Source organism: Balaenoptera acutorostrata, chromosome 2 (assembly GCF_949987535.1).
Source record: "Balaenoptera acutorostrata chromosome 2, mBalAcu1.1, whole genome shotgun sequence".
In the NCBI taxonomy this organism is placed as follows: domain Eukaryota; kingdom Metazoa; phylum Chordata; class Mammalia; order Artiodactyla; family Balaenopteridae; genus Balaenoptera; species Balaenoptera acutorostrata.
The window spans coordinates 176,345,644-176,365,434 of NC_080065.1; the positions used below are offsets into that span (position 1 = coordinate 176,345,644).

Consider the following 19,791-nt stretch of genomic DNA (forward strand, 5'->3'; position numbering starts at 1 on the left):
AATCGAGTTGGCGCACTCGCCTTCCGCCCCTTCTCTGTTCCGCCCCTTAAAGGGGTTAAGGTGACTCGGCTTGGGTGCGCCCGCTTACGCCTGCAAGGCTGCCGTGGCCCCTTTAAAAGGCAGAGCCGTGAAAGAGCGGAGTCCTAGGAAGAACCAATGACAAGCCCCATTTGGCCTCTTCCCCGCCCGCCCCCTCCGGAGGTCAAAAGCCTTGGTCAGTAGCACTGTGGCCTGTGCTGTGAGCCCGGGGGCTCCAGGTAAGGACTGGCTATAGGGGCGAAGGGCGCAAAGGGCCAGGGGAGCCAGTCCGCTCAGACGCCTCCATTCCTCCAGGTCGGCCTTGGTTGTTCCGCTCGCCAGCTCGCTGCCCACATGGCCCTGAGAGGCGTCTATGCGCGGCTACTGAGCTGTGGACCCAGCCTGCGAGTCCTTCGTTCATGGAGCTCGGCGGCGACGCAGACCGGTCAGTGCCGGACCGGAGGTGGGTTGGGGAGGGAGAAACTTGAGGCTCGGGGACTTCCCCGGGGTGATTTTCCCGTCCTGTGTTTGCAGAAAAAGGCGGGAAGACGCAGAGCCGATCAGCCAAGTGTAAGGACCCCTTGTCGCGTCGTACGTCTGCGGCCCTTGTCCAACTGTCTGTCTGTCCCGGATGGGCTCTGTCCCGGAATCCGAGGGCTGCCCAGGCGGGGAGGCAGGGCCGCTGAGGCAGTGAGTTTCCCCGAGAAAGGCCACTTTGTCAGTCCTGTTTGCAGCCCACATTTGTTGGGAGCGAAATGGGGGGTTGAGGGATGGGGCTGATGATTCTGGGGGAGGGGAGGGTGTGGTGGTCGGGTGGGTAGGGATGAGCCCCACCTCCTCCAACTCTGCCCAGCCTCGCGGCCCGAGTTTGACTGGAGAGACCCACTATTGCTGGAGGAGCAGCTGACAGCAGATGAGGTCCTCATCAGGGACACCTTCCGCACTTACTGCCAGGAGCGCCTCATGCCCCGCATCCTGCTGGCCAATCGCAACGAAGGTGCCCAGGCAGGCGGGTGGGCACCCTGGAGCTCCCGCTGCCACCTGAACCACACTCTCCACCATTCACACCAGCTATGCCTGCTCTAGCTGGGCCTTAGGGCACCTCTGGCCCTGGGTTGGGGCTCCAGTGGGCCAAGGCTGGGCCTGAAGTTGGGCATCTGTCCCTTTGCAGTTTTTCACCGGGAGATCATCTCAGAGATGGGGGAACTGGGTGTGCTGGGCCCCACCATCAAAGGTAGGGACAAATTTCTCTCCACACTCTGCAGCCCCCACTCTGTCCTGAAAAGCCCCTTCCTTTCCTTGAGCCTAGTTTCCCAGTCTGTAAAGAGAGGCTGTTAATCCCTCTGTCTGAAGTGGCTGTGGGGATGAAACCCTCAAGTAAGGGCCAGCTTGGTACCCTCTCCTTGGGTGCCCCTATGTAGCTCTGTCTCTTGGGCCCCAGGAGTCACTGATCTCAGCTGGGCAGGGCTCTGTCCCCCATTGCCCTATTTCTCCCCTCCCCCACCCCCCGGCCCCCACCAGGGTATGGCTGTGCTGGAGTCTCATCTGTGGCCTATGGGCTCCTGGCCCGAGAGCTGGAGCGAGTGGACAGTGGCTACAGGTCAGCGATGAGTGTCCAGTCCTCCCTCGTCATGCACCCTATCTACGCGTACGGCAGCGAGGAGCAGCAACAGAAGTACCTGCCCCGGCTGGGTGAGCAGCTGCCTGGGGAGCCTGGTGGAAGGAAGGAAGGCAGTCCCAGTGGTCTGAAACTCAGGGGCGGGGCTATCCCAGGCTGCCTTCTCTCCTCACCCCAAGGATATTACCAGTGGCCACTCAGGCCCCCTGCCAGACCCTGGGCTTCACCCCCACATCTGATTCTCCTAGGTCTCTCTTTTTTTTTTTTTCCTAGGTCTCTCTTAACTCTGCCCCTTCCTCACCACCATCATATCCCCCATGATTTGCTTTCTGTACTCCCCATTCCAGTCCAAAGTTTAAAGTGTTAACTTCCTAACTGGGTCCACAAAACCCCATGTGAGCAGGCCTCTGCTGATCTTTCCACCTCATCTCTGGCCACTTCCTTGATTGCTCCTTCCCAGCCACACTCAGCTACTTGGAATTCTCAGTTGTACCACTAGGCCTTTGCACATCCTGGTCCCTCTACCAGGACTGCTCTGTACACCTTTTCCTGCTTAACTCCTTTTCACTGCCCTTCAAGACAGTTTAGCCCACCCTTTCCCGACTTGTATTGGGCCTCACCCCATCATGTCATTGTGACTATGGCCTGGGTGAGACCTGTCCCCCCACCACCTGGGAGTGCTGTGAGGGCAGGGCTGGATCTGCCTTGGCCTGGCTCAGTGGAGAGGCTGACAATTTTCAGTAGAGGGAATGACTGGGGGAGAGGCAGCCTCGTGACCCTGTCTCATGCCTGCAGCCAAGGGGGAGCTCCTGGGCTGCTTTGGGCTCACAGAGCCTAACCATGGGAGTGACCCCGGCAGCATGGAGACCAGAGCCCGCCACAACCCGTCCGGCAGGAGCTACACCCTCAATGGGGCCAAGACCTGGTGAGAGGCCTGGGCGCCTCAGGCAGGTGGGCAAGGGCAGTGGGTGACGGCCAGACACCTCACTGCCTGTCCTGCCTCCAGGATCACCAACTCACCTGTGGCCGACCTGTTTGTAGTGTGGGCTCGGTGTGAAGATAGTTGCATTCGGGGCTTCCTGTTGGAGAAGGGGATGCGGGGCCTCTCGGCCCCCAAGATTGAGGGAAAGTTCTCTCTGCGGGCCTCGGCCACGGGTATGATTATCATGGACGATGTGGAAGTGCCAGAGGAGAATGTGCTGCCCAAGGCGTCTGGTCTGGCGGTAAGCAGCAGCCACCTTGGGAACTGGCATCAGGTCACCTGCTGGTTCTCTGTTCTTGGGCAGGCACCATGCTAGAGACCCAGCTGGGGAACAGGCACACATGGAGTTCACACAGTAGTGATTTGGAGAGGCTCTGCCTGGCTCACTGATGTGCAGAAGCTGCCCCATTTTGGTGACCATCTCACTCATGCTGGCTCTGCCCAGTACATATAGGCCTGAACCAGCTTAATCCTTTGATGCATGTGTATCTTCCTGTCTCCTTACATCAGCCCCTAGGTCTGAGCATCCAGTCCAGACCCTGGGCTGGGTAGAACTGTATGCAGACCAAGAGTGAGCAGGCAGTGAGCAAGACCTTATGTGCATGAGCTTTGGTGTCAGGGCCATGTGTGACTTAAACAGTTGCCCTGAGTCCCCCTTGTTTACACTGACTGCATGTCTTGGGTGTCTGGGGAGGGGGCCTCCCCCTCCTACTTAAAAGTTAGTTCTGCACAGGCTTCTCATCTCCTCTTGGTGGGGCTGAGGCCCCCTCTGAACCCTGCAGGGTCCCTTCGGCTGTCTAAACAATGCCCGCTATGGCATCACCTGGGGTGTGCTTGGAGCTGCTGAGTTCTGTTTGCACACGGCCCGGCAGTACACCCTGGACAGGTGTGTAGGGGCTGCCATGAGAACTCCTGGGGGGGGCGTGTGGGGGCTTGGGTTCCGTCTCTTACCCCCCCCACCCCTGGCCCCCACCCACGAGACCTAAGTTCCCTGCTCTGTGAAATGGCTGAGGAAGTCCTTCTGAGCAGTGAGCGGCTTAGTCAACAATAGGGCCAGAGTGAGCTGCATGGGGGCTGAGGCAGCATGGGAAGGTCCTGGGACAGGACTGGGGAGTAGGGCCCTCCTTGTATTTACCCTGACCCTGACCACATAGGATCCAGTTTGGTGTCCCACTGGCCAAGAACCAACTGATTCAGAAGAAGCTGGCGGACATGCTCACCGAGATCACACTGGGCCTTCATGCCTGCCTGCAGCTCGGCCGCTTGAAGGATCAAGACAAGTAGGGGCTGTGTGTTTGGGGAGGAAGCAGGAGGCAGCTGTGGTGGGAGGACCCAGTGCCCCTTCTGGGCATGGTGGCAGCTGGCCCTGGAGAGAGAGGTCCTTCCTGCCTGGTGGCCCTTTGGGACCCATCCCTTCCTGCCTCTCCCTCATTACGAGCTGTGTCTGTTGCTGTGACGGTAACCCTCCTCCCCAGCTGGGTTTGCCCAGGGTGTAGGGATGCCTGGATGCCCAAAGCAGGGTCAGTTCTTTATAATCCAATGCTCATTACACGTCTGTGCTGTTCCCAGGGCCACCCCGGAAATGATCTCCCTGCTGAAGAGGAATAACTGTGGGAAGGCCCTGGACATTGCCCGCCAGGCCCGAGACATGCTGGGAGGGAATGGGATTTCTGATGAGTATCACGTGATCCGGCATGCCATGAACCTGGAGGCCGTGAACACCTATGAAGGTGGGGGCCGGATCCCTGGGGCGGGGTTCACAGTGGCCTCACATCTGGGGAAGAGGACAGCAGACCCAAGTCCTACTCCCAGCTGTCACCAGTCGGCAGCATGACCTGGGGCAAGTCCCACCCTGTGTCCCTCCTCTGGAGTGGCCCACACTGGGACCGTGGAAGTAAACCCTCCCAGTCCTTTCCTCCATTATGCTCCAGGGGAGGGATGTTCCCAAGCCTGCTTACGGCTTCTTCAGGCATTCCCAGAGCGGGGCATTAATGCCCAGCGAGCTGGTGGATGCAAGGGAGTGAGAGTGCAGCTACACACAGGAATCACCACTCCATTTTATGTGGTGCTTGCACCTGACAACTAGTTGTGACTCACATGGGGCCCAGAACCCCTTGCCTCATGGGAAGACAGACATAGAAAAAGATAATTAAAAAGAAAAGAGATGTGGGGAATTCCCTGGAGGTCCCGTGGTTAGGACTCGGCCTCTTCACTGCGGTGGCCTGGGTTCAATCCCTGGTTGGGGAACTAAAACCCCACAAGCCGTGGTGCGGCCAAAAAAAAAAAAAAGAAAAGAGGTGTACAATTCCAGTGTCAGTCACATAGAACTGGAGGGAGCTGTAACAGGCACTCAATCTCTTAGGGAGAAAGTGGGACCATGTTAAGCCTTGAGGGAGGTGTAGGAGCTCCCTGGGCAGAGATGGTGAAATAGCGTCCATGTGCTATTCTGGATGGGACATTCCAGAAACAGCAAGAAGGAGGGCTGGGGGTGGGGGTTTCTACAGGCATGACAATGACCCGGAGGACAAGCAGAGGGCACCTTCAGATAGTTTTACGCAGGGGAGGGACAGGGTCAGATTTGCACTTTAGGAAGAAAATAGAATTATTTTGCTCCATAAAAGGGAGGCCATAATCTCTGCCTTCCACCTCTGGAAGCTGAGGAAGAGCAAATGAGAACACTGAGGGCTGTAAAGTATTACTTAGACATGTGGATGTGGGATGGGATGTGGAATGGGATGTGGAATGTGGGGCGTGGGGCGGTGGCTCTAGGATGGGGGATCATCTGGGACAGGCAACTAACTGTCTGATGTTTGCTTTCCCATTCCTCCTGTGGGTGAGAAAGGGCCTGATCCATTTCTGCAGAGCTCATCAGCTCTTTCCACCTCTGTGGGAAGAAAGCATGGCTGGGTTGAAAATCAAACGTTTAATCAACCGTGTGGGGTTGGGGTCGGGTGAATCGGGGAGCACCAAAGCTTGGCCCACGGTGAGGGCTGGACTCGCTGCAGTTTTGGGCCTGGCACAAGGAGCTTTGGGTTGGTTGGTCGGTCGGTTTTTGCCAAGATGCATTACAGAACTCTGAAAAACAATTTTCTCAGCATGGCCAGAACGGTGGCCTCTGAGCCTTCCCTTGGTGGCTGTCACTAAGGGGGGCTCTCCTGGCAGCTGTCAGCATTCGCTGTCTTTGTGGGTCTGTTCTTCTTCCAAAGTAGTAGCCTGTGGGGAGACATGAAGATTGACTTTAAAGGGAAGTTGTGAGCTGTTAAGACTCCAAACCAACTCTGCATTTATCTTGCCCAGGCACTCATGACATCCATGCTCTGATCCTCGGAAGGGCAATCACAGGGATCCAGGCGTTCACAGCCAGCAAGTGAACCCACTTCACCTGGGAGCCTGGATGGTACCAAACCCCTTCCCAGGGAGATACTGCGCTCTGAGCTTAGCCAGGGAGGTGGCAGATGGAGCCAATTCTTCTGGTGGGAAGTGAGAGACGCTGATTTTTAAATATCAAAATTTCCCTTTTGAAGTCATTCAAATGTGTTCCTTAAAAAGAAGATGGGACTCTCTGTACTGAGTTTCTCAATCCAGTTTTAACTGTGGACGGGAACAGACTCCACTCACCTTGGAACAGAAGCTCCCTTTCACAGGGGAGCAGGGAGAGGGAAGGAGAGTGACATGGAAGCAACTTGTGACACCCACCTGGTGTCTGACTACGCAGACCACCCCCTCCACACAGCAAGAGTTTACTCTGCGCCCTCTGACCCTCCCATCTTAGGGTAAGTGCCTTATGCTGGACGTTGGAGCAGAGTGAGGGGGAAAGAGAGAATAATAAAGAGTCTGCATGTCTGAGCCCACAGTGTCAGACCACAGTTACTTGTAACCACCTGAGAAGTTACTTCAGTCACAGGGGAAAGGAACATGTGTCGGGGCTGTGAAGCGCGCTGGGACCTGGTGGGGATTTCGCCCGCCCCAGAGTGATCCACGCCTGAGTCTTGGGCTCAGCTGTAATAAATAAACCCAGTTAGGCACTGCCAGGGCTCAGGGCTGAGGGCAGAGGGGACTTTGTCCTTTCTGTCACCACAGAGCTGACGCACAGTGTGGGAAATAACGGTCCAGCTTCTCAGTTCGGACTCACCACATTACAGGGGAGCACGGGGCCACAAGTGGGATGGCAAGAGCCCCAGGGCTTTTGCAGTAATAGTGGCCCCTGTGGGGTTTAGGGCCCGGTGGTGCTAATGTCCTCGTTCTCTGTTGACATTTACTTTCATCTTAGCCGCTACAACTCTCGTTCCTCCAGCGGGACCCATGTGCATGTGTGAGTTCAGTCATACCTCAGGCTGGCCGCACAGGTCTTTGTACACGGTCTCCACGGTGTGGCACACTTCTTTGAGCTCTGTTTCCAGGTGACTGATCTTTGCCATTTTTTGGGTGAACTCTTGGAGCTTTTCCTGAATGATCTTGTTGTGGTGATTATAAATCTGATACATCCTCTCCTCTAGCTTCTCTGTTAGGTCTGAAACCTTTGAAAGAATAAGATGTGTTCTTGGAAAGTCAAACAAGAGGTATCACAAGACATTTGTTCTAGCTGGCTCTTTCAGATTTCTGCAATTTATCTTATAAAAGTGGTAAAAACAACTCCTGTGACTGGAGGTGAAATTGCCCGTATGTTAAGTTTTTCTTTTTAAAAAGCAAGGTGCGGGAATTCCCCGGTGGTCCAGTGGTAAAGAATCCGCCTTCCAGTGCAGGGGACGCGGGCTCAATCCCTGGTCGGGGAACTAAGATCCCACATGCCGTGGGGCAACTAAGCCCGCGTGCCACAACTATTGAGCTCCCACACCTCAACTAGAGAGCCCGCGTGCCACAGAGCCCACGCACCACAACTAGAGAGAGGAAAACCCGCATGCCACAGCTAGAGAGAAGACTGCACGCTGCAACTAGAGAGAAACCCGAGCAGACCGCGCGCTGTAACGAAAAAGATCCCGCGTGCCTCAGCAAAGATCCCGTGTGCCGCGACTAAGACCCAACGCAGCCAAAAAAAATAAGGAAAATAAATAAATAAAATAAAAATTAAAAAAAAACAAGGTGCAAAATTATGTATATAGTATAAGCTCAACCAGGTTAGGAGGAAAGTACATAGAACAGAGACTGGAAGAAAACATGCAACAAAGTGGCTTCTGGGAAGTGGTATCATAAGGGTGTTTTTATATTTTTTTCTGCTATGTTATATTTTTCTCTACTCTCTAAATTTTCTATGTACAAGGTAGGTAGAGATGGTGGGGGGCAGGGAAAAAAGTCAGCCTGTCATTGAGAGATGACATGTGGAATCCACAAGCTGTCCAGCTCACAGGACCCATTACGCATTTTGAAGAAGCATTGGTGGCGACAGCCATTAACACCACCTGAACATAACATCAGGCTTTGTTAGACATAAGCCCCAGCCATGTCCAGGGACCTCCACTCTCCTGTCACAAATCATTCGACTTCTGGAGGACAAATGGGTGTGAAAATGCATGTTATGCCTCAATGCCCTCCTGCCACAGCCATTAGTCCTGGCATGAAGTAAGGGCCTGGGCTGTGGGTGCAGATGAACCTTGGCTTCTTATCCTGGTTCTCTCACTTGGGCAAATTATTTCCAAACCTTACTTTTCCCATTTACAAAGTGGGTCCAATCTCTTCTTTGCAGGATAGTTGTAAGGATGAAATGAGGTACTGCGTGCAAGTTGCCTAGCACCATGCTGGGAACATAACTGTGGTTCATTCCCTCCCCTTTCACTTTTTACATAAAGAACCTCCTCCCCTTTCATTGGGGCTTGGCAGTATGTGGGGGGAAATCCGTCACCTTGATCCTGAGGCTGTCTCTGAAGTTGGTCATGAGGGCATGGTCCTTCTGCCTGCTCTCGTTGATGTTTTCGATCAGCTCCTGGGCCCTCTTCTTCAGGATGTCGATGTTCGAGTCCAGAGAGGAGAAGTAGGGTCCCGACTTCCCTTCCAGCATCATCAGCTGGCGGTTGGCACTGGAGGTGGCCATAGAGGGGCTAGAAACCTGACTTCTGAAAGTATAGGAAACTGAGATGAGCGCCAAACTGTTGACAGTGGCTGATCTGAATTAGCTCCGTGGTGGGAGGAGAACCTGTGTTGTGTGTCTCTCGTGGGTGACACTTGTTTATTTCATTCACACATACACCCCCACCCCACCCCTGAGAGGCAGGGATGGCATCCCATCTTATAACTGTGAAAACAGACCCAGGAGCACAAACAAAATCTGCCCAAGGTTCCAGAACAAGATCTGCCTGACTGCAAAGCCCACAGTCGTTTTATTACACAAACTTGCTGCTTTGAAATGAGCATCAATAATATTAAAAATAGTTTAGATGCTTTCTTAGATGATCTTCCTGTCACCAGCCTGCTGGATCCCTTTCCATCCCTTTTTAAACCTACTTAGTGACGCTCATAGCAGCATGCAGACCACCTGGGGCTAGTGTACCTGCGTGTCTCTGCTCCCATCAGGTAAGGTGGCCTGTCAAGAGGTAGTTATGTTAAAAAATAAAAATTTTAAAAATACCCCTCAAAAGAGTTAGTTACGTTTGTCCCACATTGTACACATGACTATAATTATGCAATTCATTAAATATCGTGTTAGCTAGTGACATGCGAAAAAGGGACAGGTGTCTAATAAAGCTAAATGGAATGACTAAAGATGACCCTAATAAAACATAACTATTAAATCAAGTGTGGGGGAGACAGCTATATACTGGGACATATATAATGTAGAACATAAAAATGTAGAAGGATTCTGCATACAGATCGCTTTGTCAAGGCCTGTAAGTTTTTGCTCTGCTATAAAAACACAAAAGTGGAAATTGTGGGTAATGCATTATGAATGAGGTTTATGCAAAAAAAAGAAAACAGTTGCAATCTGATCAGCAGACCCATTGGTGTTTTAAATTAAGCTAAAATGTTTAAGGTAAGCTGCTTGTTTTTTTGGCCATTTCTTTGCTTTATCTGCCATGCACCATGCTAAACTACATGCCTCATCTTGCTGCATCCTCACAACCACGCTTTGGGGTCTATTCCCATCATCTTTACCTCATAGCTGAGGGCACAGGCTCAGCGTGGTTGTGTCACTTTCTCAGGATCACCAGCCAGTCTGTGCAGAGCCGGGTGTGGCGCCCAGTTGGCCTGACCCCCAGCCTGTGTCCTGCTTCCCCCAAAGTTCTCAGTTTCCTCCTCGCCCCCTGAGGTGCTTCCAGCTCTGAATGGCTGACTCAGAGGTGCCAACACAGTAGTTCCTCAACACACCAGTTCACACACAACCATAAAGTCAGGCATGACTGCAAGCCAGGCACAGCTACTTAGAAAAACATGTCTTGATTTTTGGATGCTTCCTCCATACAACTATTTTTTTGACTTCTCCCTGACTGCCTGAGCTCTTCATTTTGGCTCAGGATGCAAGCACAGTGAAACCGGGGTGCATGAGAGCCAGGCTCTCATTGACACAAAAGTCCTCAGGCCTGAGACGCCGGCTGTGTCCTTGTCCTCGTGTATTCCTTACCAGAAGTTTTCTTGCCCCTGGGCCTTTGCACTTGCTCTCTGACTGGGAGACCTAGCCCAGACCACGGCATCTCAAAGCTGCCTATGACCTATGCTTGTCACTGTCCACACCCTTATCTCCCCATTTATCTCTGCATTCCCAGCATCCAGCACATAGTAAGTCCTCCACTGTCTGTTGAATGAGTGAAGGATACTGATCTAATCCTCCCTTCTCTGGCTTCACACAAAGCATGCAAGCTCATCTGCCTCCAAAGCCAGACACTTGTGTTCAGTGCATTTGTCAAGATGAGAAAGTGTGCCTCTGATCAAGGCAGACATTTTATAGCAAAGCCTTATATCAGCTAGAAAACAACAGACCAACTAAAGTCCCCCTGGGTATTCTTGTTAAAAAACGTTTTGCTGTCCCCGGTACCTACCTCTCATGGGAAGAATAATAAAAGTGCATCAAATAAATGAATGAATGACTAGCAAGGGCTTTCATTACCATCCATGCTTTCATGTCTCCCAAACTTCTGAGCTCCCAGCAAGGTACCTGACTATCCCCAGGCCCATTCCACTTGGCTGTCCCAGAGGCATTTCAAACTCCTCTAAATTTGCACAGCAGGGACGTCCCTGGTGGTCCAGTGGTTAAGACTCCATGCTTCCAGGACTTCCCTGGTGGCGCAGTGGTTAAGAATCCGCCTGCCAATGCAGGGGACACGGGTTCGAGCCCTGGTCTGGGAAGATCCCACATGCCACGGAGCAACTAAGCCCGTGCGCCACAACTACTGAAGCCCGCGCACCTAGAGCCCGTGCCCCGCAACAAGAGAAGCCACCACAGTGAGAAGCCCACGCACTGTAACGAAGAGTAGCCCCTGCTTGCCACAACTAGAGAAAGCCCGCACGCAGCAATGAAGACCCAATGCAGCCATAAATAAGTAAATAAATAAATAAATTTATTAAAAAAAAAAATAAAGACTCCACGCTTCCAATGCAGGGGATCCCTGGTGGAGGAACTAAGATCCCACATGCAGGGCAGTGCGGCCAAAAAAACAACAGCAAAAAAAACTGCACACCAGCCCAATGTTGTCCTCCCTCCTCATTTCATTGAATGACACCAAAAGCCACCTGGTTCCCAAGCCAGAAACTTAGCAGTCAGCCTGGAGCCTGGCTTCTCTCTGTCCTTCCAAATCCTGTCACAAAATCCTTTCATTTCCACCTCCTTAATTTCTCCTAAATCTATCCTCTCCTCCCCACCCAACCATTCACAACCCCACGCCTATCATTCTCATCTGGGCCCTAGTGACCTTATAACCGCAATCTGATGTCCCACTTCTGCTCCACAGCCCACAAGAGCCCCCACCAGCTGCAGGAGCAAGTAAATTCCCTAGCACAGCACACAAGGCTTTCCAGGGCCCTGGCCTGCACTTTCTCTTTTCACCCTCCACTCCCAGCAACTTGAAACCTTCCACAGTTTCACCAAACTCATCAGCCTTTGCCTGAAATGATTTTTCCTTTCTGTCAACTTCACGAGGCAACTTTTGGAGCATCCTTACCTCACCTTTGCTTTCTAATCACAACACTGCCAGTTTGTACACTAGGTTCCCCCCAGGCCCCATGCACACTCTGGGCAGGGACTGCATTGCCTTCATTCCAAAGGCATCACAACTATTTGCCGAATACCGAAATGAATGAACTGCTGCTGGAGCCAGAGCCAGATGTAACATTCTTGCTCTTAAGCCACTTTGCACCCAAAGTTGCTTTGTTGTCCCAACAGTATAGGATTCTGAAATTAAAATCAATGATAGAACCAGGTGCTTCTTTTTGTGTAATTGCTCACAACCTGCTTGAGCTGCTAACTGTTCAAAGTTGCTCCTTTTTCAAGCTCAAGGGATAAAGCTGGAACTGGTCTTCGTGGCAGCTACACAAATGGTGAAAAATCAATGGAATTCAGCTCACTCAAATTTCGTTATGGGACAAAGGCCTGCATCAGATGTCTGCAGAGAGCTTCTTGATTTTCCCCAACCTCTCCTTTGGGGATTTATTCCTTTCCATTTCATTTTTCTTAATACTCAGCAGCTGCATATTAATCAGGATGCTAATGAATCATAGGCTTCCCTGGGCCTGCATTCACCAATTAACTTTAATAAACAAAATGCACCGTGTCCTCTCCACTGGCTTCCCCCCATTCCTGGGCCTGCCTCTGTTGCCCAACCCTGGATGGAGGCCAGGGAATGGAAGTCAGCTCAACACAGCAGGCCGCGTGTGCACGGGGTAGGGCAGTGGGGGGTCGGGATGGGGGCTGTGAACACATCCCTCCGCTCATCTATGACGGTCTGTCCTTCTAAGGAGTACCTAATTCGGCTTTGAGGATTAGGACCTAGTTCCCGAGAAGAGCTCAGGCTGGCAGGGGGCCCGGGAACTGCGGAGGAAATGGGTTTAAGCAAAGAGACCATCTGTTCGCTCCAGGTAAAGCTGTGATTGGCAGGCGTGTGAGCCAGAGCCACCCGCTGGTGGGGCCCTCCCTCCGTGGCCTCTAACGGATATACAAGTAAACAATCCGCCAGCCACTTATGACCACCACAGGCGGCAGTCCCAGGAGGGGAGGCAAGCTAATCAAACATTCAAGGAGGAACACAACAGAATCTTTGGCGCTTGGGCAAAACGATGTTTTGCTGAAGTACAGCCAGGAAGGGGGAAGGTTTGAATCGAGGCTGCGGAGCCCATTCCTTTCACCCTCTGCTCTTCTCGCCCGAAATGTGCTCACATTTTAATCATGTCACTGAGAGTCTGCTGCTATTACCAGATCTATTAACTGGTCCTCGCACTGGTTCTAGTTCACCTGCTTCTCAGCCCAAAGCTGTTTTGGAACTCCTCGAAGTCTCTCAGTGATTCGCAGTGGTCTGTGTCTCCTCACCACTTAGATCCCAGTCTAAACATACTATTTGCAGGAAGGTGTTATCAAACTACTTCAGTTATTTCCTTCTTTTTTTTCTGGTCTCCAACTGACTGCACACACCTGGAAACCATTCCACCCTGCGGTCTGGTTTACAGCTGAGGAATCTGGGAGGCAAGAGGAAGCTGGCTTTGTGCGTGCAGTCCTCAGGCGCCCTGTCCTGAGCCTCGTTCTATCCCCAGGTGAGCTCCTTCACTGAAGCAGCACCATCTCCAGCCCCTGGACCACCGCCCCCCACCCTGAATTCTGCGTCAGAAAGTCCAACCCCTATCCTGGTTGCATTCATGTGTATGTCTCTGGTCACCTCAGACTCAACAAAGGCAAAATATAACTTGTGCTTCTGCCAGCTGGAAACTGCCCCAAGCCAGAAAGCGGGGAGCAGTAGTGGCAGGGGAAGCCTTGATTTGTAGTGTCTGCCGATTTCCATGGTGCAGAGACTCCCACTATAGCCACTTTCAAGCTACTAACATGAAGTTGCTAAATGCCAGGTCGGGAAGAGATGTGTAGAACTGGTTCTTGCGGGCAGGAGCTGGCTCCAGCGCACCGCAGCTGGGAGACGTCCTCAGCTCATTCCCTTCCTCATGCCTCACTAGACGACCCCCCTCATCTTCTCTCCATCTGCCCTGCTAGATGCCACCCCTGAAGAAGCCTCCCACCTATCTCCCAGGTCCACTCGTGCCCCCTCCCACCCATTCTTCACAGAGCAGCCGGTGTCTTTTTATAACAGGAACCTGAGCATGTTACTTCTATGACCCAGCCATTCCCCACCTAGGTATCTACCCAAGAGAAATGAAAACTTGTACACGGGTGCTCATAGCAGCATTACTCACAAGAGCCAAAGAGCAGAAACAACCCAAATTTCCATCAGCTGACGAATGGATAAACAAAACGTGGTACATCCATAATATAGAATATTATTCAGCCACACAGAGGAATGAAGTTCTGATACATGTTACAACATGGATGAACCCTGAAGACATGATGCTCAGTGAAAGAAGCCAGTCACAAAGGACCACATAATTGTATGATTCTACTTATATGAAATATCCAGCAGAGGCAAATCTGTAGAGACAGAAAGTAGAGTTGTGGTTGCCAGGGACTGGGAAGGACGCAGGGACTGGGAGGTGATGGTTAAGGGGTCAAAGGATTATTTCAGGGCAATGAAAATGTTAAAAAGTTGACTGTGGTAATGGTTGCAGAGCTCTGTGAATGTACTAAAAACGATTGAATTGTACATTTTAAGTAAGTGAAGTGTGTGGTATACGAATTATATCTCAATAAAGCTGTTACCAAAAAACCAAAAATCCTTAGGATCAAGTCCACAGCCGACAAAATGCCCTGTGACCTAGCCTGTGCTGAGTGCCCCTCTGGCACTCACTCCCCTGTCCACAAGGGAAACATTTTCCTACTACCTGACCTCCTCCGTGTCAGTACTTGTTCAGTATATGCCTTTCCTGTCAGATGGAAGCACTGGGAGCGTATGAGCATGTCTGTCAGCGTACCTCGGCTGTCACTGCTGCCAATCACAAGGCCTGACATGCTGGCCTTCCCACTGTTTTGTGAACACACCAGGCCTGCTCCTGCCTCAGGGACTTGGTACTTGCAGCTCCCTCTGCCCGGAATGTTTGGGGTCCTAGGCGCCTCCTGGCTGGCTCCTCACATGACCTCCTTAGAGATCTCCAGCTACTCTAAACTCCCTGCCACTCTAGTTGCTCCTTCTCTGTTTTGTTTCTTCACAGCACTTGCCACCAAGTGAAATCACATTTTAAAAAAAATTATCTACCTTTTAGAAAGGCAGCTTGGCAATAGACCCAGGATAGCCAACACAATATTAAAGAAGAATGAAGTTGGAAGACTGATGCTACTTGATTTCAAGACTTACTATAAAGCTGCAGCGATCCAGATAGTGTGGTACCGGTGAAAGAATAGAAAATAGGTCAATGGAACAGAATAGAGACCCCAGAAATAGACCCACACATATACAGTCCACTTATCTTTGACAAAGGAACAAAGAAAATTCAGTGGAGAGAGTCTTTTCAACAAATGGTGTTGGAACAACTGGACATCCACATGCAAAAAAAGTGAAGTTGGACACAGACCTTGCACCTTTCACAAAATTTTTCTCAAAATAGATATCATAGCCCTAAACTAAAACACAAAACTATAAAACTCCTAGAAGATATCATAGGAGAAAATCTACATGGCTTTGGGTTTGGTGGTGACTTCTTAGATACAATATCAAAAGAAAAAATTGGTTAGTTGGACTTTATTAAAATTTAAGGGCTTCCCTGATGGCGCAGTGGTTGAGAATCTGCCTGCCAATGCAGGGGACACGGGTTCGAGCCCTGGTCCAGGAAGATCCCACATGCCGCGGAGCAACTGGGCCCGTGAGCCACAATTACTGAGCCTGCGCGTCTGGAGCCTGTGCTCCGCAACAAGAGAGGCCGCGATAGTGAGAGGCCCGCGCACTGCGATGAAGAGTGGCCCCCTCTTGCCGCAACTAGAGAAAGCCCTCGCACAGAAACGAAGACCCAACACAGCCATAAATAAATAAATAAATAAATTTAAATAAATAAATAAACAAATAAATATTTTTTTAAAAAGTTAAAAAAAATTTTAAACTTCTACTCTGCAAAAGACACCATTAAGAGAATGAAAAAACAAGTCGCAGATTGGGGGCAAATCTTTACAAAACACAAATCAGATAAAGGACTGACACCCAAAAATATACAAAAAACTCTTGAAACTCAGCAATAAGAAAACAAAAAATCCAATTTAAAAATAAGCAAAAGAGGGCTTCCCTGGTGGCACAGAGGTTGAGAATCTGCCTGCCAATGCAGGGGACACGGGTTCGAGCCCTGGTCTGGGAGGATCCCGCATGCCGCGGAGCGGCTGGGCCCGTGGGCCACAGTTACTGAGCCTGCGCGTCTGGAGCCTGTGCTCCGCAACAAGAGAGGCCGCGATGGTGAGAGGCCCGCGCACCGCGATGAAGAGTGGTCCCCGCTTGCCGCAACTAGGGAAAGCCCTCGCACAGAGACGAAGACTCAACACAGTCATAAATAAATAAATAAATAAATAAATAAATAAATAAAAGAACGTGAATTTCTTTAAAAAATAAAAATTAAAAAATAAATAAATAAATAAATAAGCAAAAGATCTGAACAGATACCTCACCAAAAAAGATATACAGATGTCAAACAAGCATATGAAAAGATGTTCAACTTCATACTTCGTAAAGAAGTTGCAAATCAACACAACGATACCACTACTGCCTGTTAGAATGGGGAAAATCCAAGACACTGACAACACAAAATGCTGGTGAGGATGTGGAGAAACAGGAACTCTCATTCATTGAAGACAGGAATGTAAAATGGTTCAGCCACTATGGAAGACATTTTGGTAGTTTCTTACAAAACTAAAAATACTCTTACCATATGATCTAACAATTGTGCTCCTTGGTATTTACCCAAAGGAGCTGAAAATTTACATCCACACAAAACCTGCATATGAATGTTCATAGCAACTTTATTCATAATTCTAAAACTTGGAAGCAACCAAGATGTCCTTCAATAGGTGAGTAGATAAATAAACTGGGGTACATTGTGTAAATTACTAAGTGTGTATTACTAAGTGAAAGAAAGTCAGCTCCAAGAGAGCAGGAATTCTGATTTGTTCACTATTGCATCCCCAGCATCTAAAACAGTGTTTGGGTAAAGAAGACCCTTGATAAATACTTGGTGAATAAATGTACAAGACAAAAATGTCTTTTTAAAGTCATCCGTGACACTCCTCTTTCTCTCACTCCAACATCGAATCTCCTAGCAGTTTATGTTAGTTCTATCTTCTTAAATCTATCCAGAATCTGACCACTTCTCATCACCTACATGGATCCACCCTGGGTCAAGTTAGGGTCATCTTGCACATAAATTATTCCAACTGCCTCATCACTGGCCTCCCTGCTTCCAATCCTGCCCTCAATAATCTATTCTCTACACAGCAGCTAGAGGGAGCCTTTTAGTCCAGCGGACTACAAACTTCTATAAAGGGCCAGATAGGAAGTCTTCTGCTTTGTGGGCCATATGGTCTCAGGTGCAACAATTCACCTCTGCAGAAGCAACCCTGTTCTAATAAACCTTTATTAACAATAGTCCTCACCCTGCTGTAGTCACTTCCTGTCACTCTTCTATTCCAAATCTTTTCATGGGTAATTATCATCCAAAGTCCCATCACCTGTCTGACTGTATCTCTTGCTATCTCCCTCTTACTCATGCTGCTCCAGCACAGTCCTCCCTCCAGGCCTTTGCAGCTGCTGTTTCTCTGCCTGGAGTGTAGTCCTCCTTACCCTCATGGTTCACTTGTCACCTCCTCCGTGAAGCCTTCCCTGACCCTCTGATCTAAACTGGCCACCTGGACCACCTAGAGGGGTGGGATAGGGAGGGTGCGCAAGAGGGAGGAGATATGGGGATATATGTATATGTATTGCTGATTCACTTTGTTATACAGCAGAAACTAACACACCATTGTAAAGCAATTATACTCCAATCAAGATGTTAAAAAAAAAAAAAAAAAAGAGCAGCTTCTAAGATCACTAGAGTCTGGTGGGTCTAGGAACATGAGCCCTGTTGGTTTTCAGAGTTAGATATTTGGGGAGCTTATCTCTCCAGTGTATGTCTTAAAAGTTGAAATGCCTGAGGAGTGGGTTTGAACCCTTCAGTCCTCAGGGAGAGGTTCCAGGGTTTGAGTTCCCTCCTGCTTGTGGGACATTGCACTGGGGATGGGGTATATGGTGAGATTGTTTCCTAGCCTTTCCTACCCACTTTGATGTGATTTCTTCTCATTTGCCTAATGTGTAGTTATTACTCAGCCAGCCTTTAGGTTTTTATAAGAGGAAGTTGTTCCATGTATAGCTGTAGACTCTTGGGAGGAGGGGAGTTCACAGGCATCATAGGGGGTTGGCCAAAAAGTTCGTTCGGGTTTTTTCTGACCATTTTATGGAACACTCGAACAAACTTTTTGGCCAACCCAATACATAGCTGTCTTGAACAGGAACTGCTATATGATGTTCTTAAGCAATTTTTTCTTCATTTTCAAATGAACTCCAGGTATCTCAGGGCCTCTTCAAAGCAATACTTGGCTGGATTAATTTAGATTGGCTAATGCATATATATAAAAGTTGTTTGGGGCTTCCCTGGTGGCACAGTGGTTGAGAATCTGCCTGCCAATGCAGGGGACACGGGTTCGAGCCCTGGTCTGGGAAGATCCCACATGCCACGGAGCAACTGGGCCCGTGAGCCACAACTACTGAGCCTGCGCGTCTGGAGCCTGTGCTCCGCAACAAGAGAGGCCGCGATGGTGAGAGGCCGCGATGGTGAGAGGCCCGCGCACCGCGATGAAGAGTGGTCCCCACTTGCCGCAACTAGAGAAAGCCCTCGCACAGAAACGAAGACACAACACAGTCATAAATAAATAAATAAAAGAACGTGAATTTCTAAAAAAAAAAAAAAAAAAAAAAAGTTGTTTTGTAGTTGTTAAAAGCTTATTTTATAATTTAGACTTAGCTGATTTAGACTGGCTTTGCATCAGAATGAACAAAATGTATTTTATCAACTTAAAAATAAATAAATAAATAAACTGGCCACCTGTCACTCTCTCCCTATTTTTTCCCCCAGAGCACTGAGCATCCCCTGACTACTGCATATTCCCCAGTTTACAGACGTTCCCCTAGAATGTCACCTCACTGCTGTGTCCCCAGCACTTCCATCCCAGGCACATGGGAGATGCTGGACGAGTATGTGCAACAAATGCGACAAGAGCAGACACTGGTAGGGTCTTGTGGAAGAAAAGGGTGAATGAGAGGGACTCAGGGGTCTGTTTGGACTCGATGGGCCGGGTTCTTCCTCACCTAGCTGACCCTCGACCAGCCTCCTCTTCGCGGCTCTCCTCGCCTTGCTGCTGCTCCTGGCTCTCCCCCAACAGCTGTGGCTCCTGGTCCTTGCACTCTACCTGGGGCATGTCCACCTGTGAGCACGGCCAGCGCTTGAGAGGTCGAAGGAGAGCGAGAAGTGGTCAGATCCCCCTCCTCCCGCCCCTTCAACCCTGGGCACCTCTGTCTGCCGCTGCGGCATGTTGGGGACCCGCAGAAGAGACGGGGGGTGCTGGGACGGGCACCACGAGGACCGCGGGGATCCTGTGCCTGGAGCACAGGAGGACTGAGGTGGGGAGACCTGGAGGGGGCGGGGTGAGGACAGGTGCTCCGGATGGGGTGCTGGGGAGCCTGGGCTAATTGGTGTGCGAGTCGGCTCAAGGTCTTCAAGGAGGGAAAAGAGGTAGCAGAAAAAGAAGAAGAAAAACGGGTGAGGCGCGCGGATGTCTGAGTCTGTCTCTACCCTACTCCTGCCACTCGCCACGCGTGGAAGTCGGTCTGGCCTGGGCTGTCGGCGCGTCACACAATCAGTCGGTTAGTCAGGGCCCGGTAGGTCAGTCAGGAAATCGGAGCCCAGCCGGGCGAGGAGGGGCCGCGATGGCAGGAGACAAGCGGCAGGGCTCGGGTTCGTCGGGGAAGCCCAAGATCGCTGCCATTCCCTGCCCGTCCGCCGGCCGCCCGCGCGAAGGAAACAAGCGCAGCTTACTCCCTGCCGCTCCATTCCGTCTTTTCCCGCCTTCTTGTTCGCGCCCTCTGCGCACGCGCTG

General features: G+C 50.6%; 2 protein-coding genes across 5 annotated transcripts; one reads left to right on the forward strand and one right to left on the reverse strand.

Annotated features, from left to right (window-relative positions):
* Nucleotides 1-178: 178 nt before the first annotated feature.
* On the forward strand, nucleotides 179-6,464 carry GCDH (glutaryl-CoA dehydrogenase). Its single transcript, XM_007171961.1, has 12 exons — nucleotides 179-257; nucleotides 334-463; nucleotides 553-588; nucleotides 872-1,015; nucleotides 1,190-1,252; nucleotides 1,540-1,710; nucleotides 2,432-2,561; nucleotides 2,643-2,859; nucleotides 3,401-3,504; nucleotides 3,773-3,898; nucleotides 4,188-4,348; nucleotides 5,916-6,464. The coding sequence occupies exons 2-12, from the start codon at nucleotides 373-375 to the stop codon at nucleotides 5,987-5,989; spliced, it is 1,317 nt and encodes a 438-aa protein (XP_007172023.1). The 5' UTR covers nucleotides 179-257; nucleotides 334-372; the 3' UTR covers nucleotides 5,990-6,464.
* On the reverse strand, nucleotides 5,529-19,791 carry SYCE2 (synaptonemal complex central element protein 2). 4 transcript variants are annotated; one of them, XM_057540523.1, is made up of 5 exons: nucleotides 19,731-19,791; nucleotides 19,004-19,119; nucleotides 8,455-8,662; nucleotides 6,947-7,135; nucleotides 5,529-5,831 (listed from the first exon to the last, which is right to left on the reverse strand). In XM_057540523.1, exons 1-5 carry the CDS (start codon nucleotides 19,743-19,745, stop codon nucleotides 5,784-5,786), a joined length of 576 nt encoding a protein of 191 aa, XP_057396506.1. In that variant the 5' UTR covers nucleotides 19,746-19,791; the 3' UTR covers nucleotides 5,529-5,783. The 4 variants fall into 4 exon arrangements, with proteins under 4 accessions (XP_057396506.1, XP_057396505.1, XP_057396504.1 ...); XM_057540522.1 differs by having other exon boundaries at nucleotides 8,455-8,665; XM_057540521.1 differs by having other exon boundaries at nucleotides 19,004-19,137; nucleotides 19,731-19,769.

What these genes read in the sequence shown, in the direction of transcription:
- GCDH (XM_007171961.1), top strand. Translation starts at nt 373, where the DNA reads ATGGCCCTGAGAGGCGTCTATGCGCGGCTACTGAGCTGTGGACCCAGC. An exon ending in GAAGTACCTGCCCCGGCTGG is followed by an intron (nt 1,711 to 2,431) that starts GTGAGCAGCTGC and finishes TCATGCCTGCAG; the next exon opens with CCAAGGGGGAGCTCCTGGGC. An exon ending in CGCTTGAAGGATCAAGACAA is followed by an intron (nt 3,899 to 4,187) that starts GTAGGGGCTGTG and finishes TGCTGTTCCCAG; the next exon opens with GGCCACCCCGGAAATGATCT.
- SYCE2 (XM_007171960.2), bottom strand. An exon ending in GCTGGTCGAGGGTCAGCTAG is followed by an intron (nt 8,666 to 19,003) that starts GTGAGGAAGAAC and finishes CTATACTTTCAG; the next exon opens with AAGTCAGGTTTCTAGCCCCT. An exon ending in ACCTGTGCGGCCAGCCTGAG is followed by an intron (nt 5,832 to 6,946) that starts GTATGACTGAAC and finishes GTCTCCCCACAG; the next exon opens with GCTACTACTTTGGAAGAAGA.